Source organism: Habropoda laboriosa, unplaced genomic scaffold (genome assembly GCF_001263275.1).
Source record: "Habropoda laboriosa isolate 0110345459 unplaced genomic scaffold, ASM126327v1 C6155561, whole genome shotgun sequence".
NCBI lineage: Eukaryota > Metazoa > Arthropoda > Insecta > Hymenoptera > Apidae > Habropoda > Habropoda laboriosa.
Window position 1 is genome coordinate 1 of NW_017127666.1, and position 3,197 is coordinate 3,197.

The following is a 3,197-nucleotide window of genomic DNA, read 5'->3' on the forward strand; positions in this document are numbered from 1 at the left end:
AAGATTTTATTATTATTTAATGCATGATTATTATTTTTTAAATTTCGTAATTTAAATTTAAAAATTTACTATTTTTATCACAAATATATCCACTGTTAATGGCGATTGTTTCTATTAATAATCTATTAATTACAGTATCTGTAAAAATTAAAATTACAATATCTTTCTTATAATTTTATCACTAACTATTATTTTAGTTTTAGATATATCAAATATGAAGAAGATATTGTCATTGACTGAAAATAAAAAAATTGATAGAATGATATTACAGTAATTCTCAAATATGTAATTCAACTTAAATAGGGAATAATGAAAATATTATTTACTGCTTGAAATAGATCCACGATTTGGTTAAAATTGGAGTTAGGCATTTGCATATTTGGTAGACTGTTGGTGTTCGTTGAGTCAGCGGAACAATCCAACATATGTTGCTTGTCACACATGCAATCCTGCGCGCTTTGGTAGTCTCGACTGAATGCTGCTGTATTCTCGAAATTCACGATGCAGTTGTTCTCCTCTGTACAATCATAACTTAAATGAATTTTCTGATCAATGTAAAAAAAATGTTACTACACATTTCTATTTTTCTTTAAAGTAATTCTTATTACATGTTTCTTCATTTATAATTCCTTTATGAAAACAGGAAAATTGAATAGAATTTCCATTATTCATAACGCTATTCATATTTTTCAACAATTTATCTCTATTTTCAATTACAAATTTTGATTATATTAAAAACTCGATACCTACAGCTGAAAACAAGTCAGTTACCTGTGTATCCAACAGGGCAAGGATTCGGCGGTGTACAGTAAGCAGGCAAAGTGTTCTCTTTCTCGTCCTTCAAGTACTTTACACTTCCAGGCTTGACTCTCAGTCTATCGTTCACTTTATCATTATTGTTCACACGTTGATGGCTCCACAACGTGCTATGCTGCAGATACTCTTGATCACGAATGCTGGGATTAGGGTTCAACGTATCGATCCCGTCGTAATCAGCGGGCAATTCAATAGGAATCTCCTTTGGTTTGTCTTGGTATTCCAGATAGGAATCAGCTGCGTCCACCAGTTTATTTCCCATTTGGTTGATTAATTCACGGAGGAGAGTGTCGGTCAATAATTGATCCTCCTATTGTTTGTTCGAAATTGTATAATAAGTGTATAAAAAAATTATAAAATGTAAAAATGCATCGAAAATATTACCTTAATTGAAGGAGGCAGGTAGACTGATGCTTGAATGGCAACAGCCATGGAAAGAAGGAGGATCCAATACATGATTTTAAACGACACTTGAGGTATCTGGAAAATAGCAATTAATGATCTGTATGAAATTTTCCGTGTTAATTGAATGCAGATTGGAAATTTGGATGACGTAAATCGAAATTTAGAAGTGCTACAATAATTTACAGAAACCTTTTTGTAACAACTATGCAATTTTTATCGTCATTATAATTCGAAACTGAAGTGGTTCCGATTCGATCCTTTCATGGCAAACATAAATAGAATTTGGTGCTCTTAAACTTCAGCTACCTTTTTCTCAACACCCTATAACAATTACCTAATTATATTACACAACATATATACGCATACATCGTAAAGTTAGATTTGCCTCATATAAGAATCACTTCGTTTTTTCAATTACATCAAATATTCATCCATAAATCACTAAACACGTTCTCAATAAGAACAACCTAATCGTTATCATTTGTTCGCATTAAAAAGCAAACGAAACTGCACCATCTTTCGAAAATTTTCCCGAAAACATTCTACTCACACAACGCGAAATAATCCCACAAATACCCACCCAAATCTCCACCAATAGCAATTAATCCCACGCACGAGATCCAAGCGAAACAACACCCAGTATCGAATACGCGAAATCAAACGCAACAATCTGCCGTAGCTTTCAATGCAAACAACCGTTATCGACCGTCAACCCTTTCTCAGGTAGAACAAACCAATTGTTTATCGTGTCGATGTTTCGATTCCCGTTGAAAATAGCGAAACAGATTCAGGAAACGACGAAGCACAGAAATACATATTCGAGGAAAGTGTCGGAAGAGAACTTACCAGGTTTTGTGAAATAATCGCGAGAAGGGACGTGCAAAGAGATTCTCGAGGAGATTTCACGAGTGTTGGGGGGTGCTCAGTTGACGGCGCGCGCGCATCTTTGCCGACCGGCAGCGCGGCGCTGCAGAGCAGGTCCGCGGTATTGATCGACGGTTCCCGCGTCGGTATTCCCCCGCGTTTCATTGGCCACCGCACACCGCCTACGATCCGCTCCCGCAACCCACATTCGTAAAACCAAGTTACGAGCAAAGGTCGGCCCTCGGCCGAGTCTCATGACGTCGTTTCTGCGATTAAGGATGAGTATCTGGCTCCGTGATAATTTCTCCACGAGATTCTAGTATTCCTGCCTTTCGGTGAACGAGTTCAGGCTACACCGAAGAGTTTTCGACTCTGGGATACGATATTGGATCGTTGTACTTTGTGTAGCGAACATATATGTACAGTGGGCCGCATTAATATTCGGACACCGTGGTACTTGAGAAATTTTTGCCATATACCTTTATTGTTTGTGGAATTAATGAACACGGTGTTTTTTAATAAGTCAGAACACTTATTTTAAAGGATAAGAACATAACTGTTATTTGCATAATTTATACACTTTTCTTGTTAATCAATGTTAAATGAAATAATGTTTAATTTTGACGTCGCAAAAATATACAGACATTCTATACGCTTCGTAGTTGACCGTCTCCTTGAGCCGAGTACGTTACTTTGTAGCAATGTTTGTAAACATCATACAGTAAGATGTAAGCACTACCTCGTAGAGTTAGTTTCATTTTACATATACCTTGTTCGTATCGCACGTATTAGTTGTGAAAATGCCACGTAAAGGAAAAAATACGTCGTTTAATATACGTCAACTAGTTATTTATAATCGCGAAAAGGGGAAATCATATAGAGAAATCAGTAAATTATTAAATTTGAGCAAGAGTACTATTGCGGACAGAATTATCTGCAACTGCAACCAAGCGATTTAAATACCAACTTTTTTAATTTTACAGTTTTTTGTGACGTACATTTACATTTTTTTTTTGTTTCTTGTGACATTTGGCGTGACAGTAAAAACGTAAAATTGAAAAAGTTGGTATTTAAATCGTTTGGTTGCCTCGACTCACGTTTCATCCTTATCT

At 35.8% G+C, this 3,197-nt stretch overlaps 1 protein-coding gene across 1 annotated transcript; it reads right to left on the minus strand.

Moving 5' to 3' along the window:
• Positions 1-326: 326 nt before the first annotated feature.
• On the minus strand, positions 327-2,154 carry LOC108570063 (the record flags this gene model as incomplete). Its single annotated transcript, XM_017941659.1, has 4 exons — positions 2,068-2,154; positions 1,201-1,296; positions 772-1,126; positions 327-517 (listed from the first exon to the last, which is right to left on the minus strand). Coding segments are annotated over exons 2-4 (618 nt in total), but the record flags the coding sequence as incomplete, so codon positions are not given.
• Positions 2,155-3,197: the final 1,043 nt, after the last annotated feature.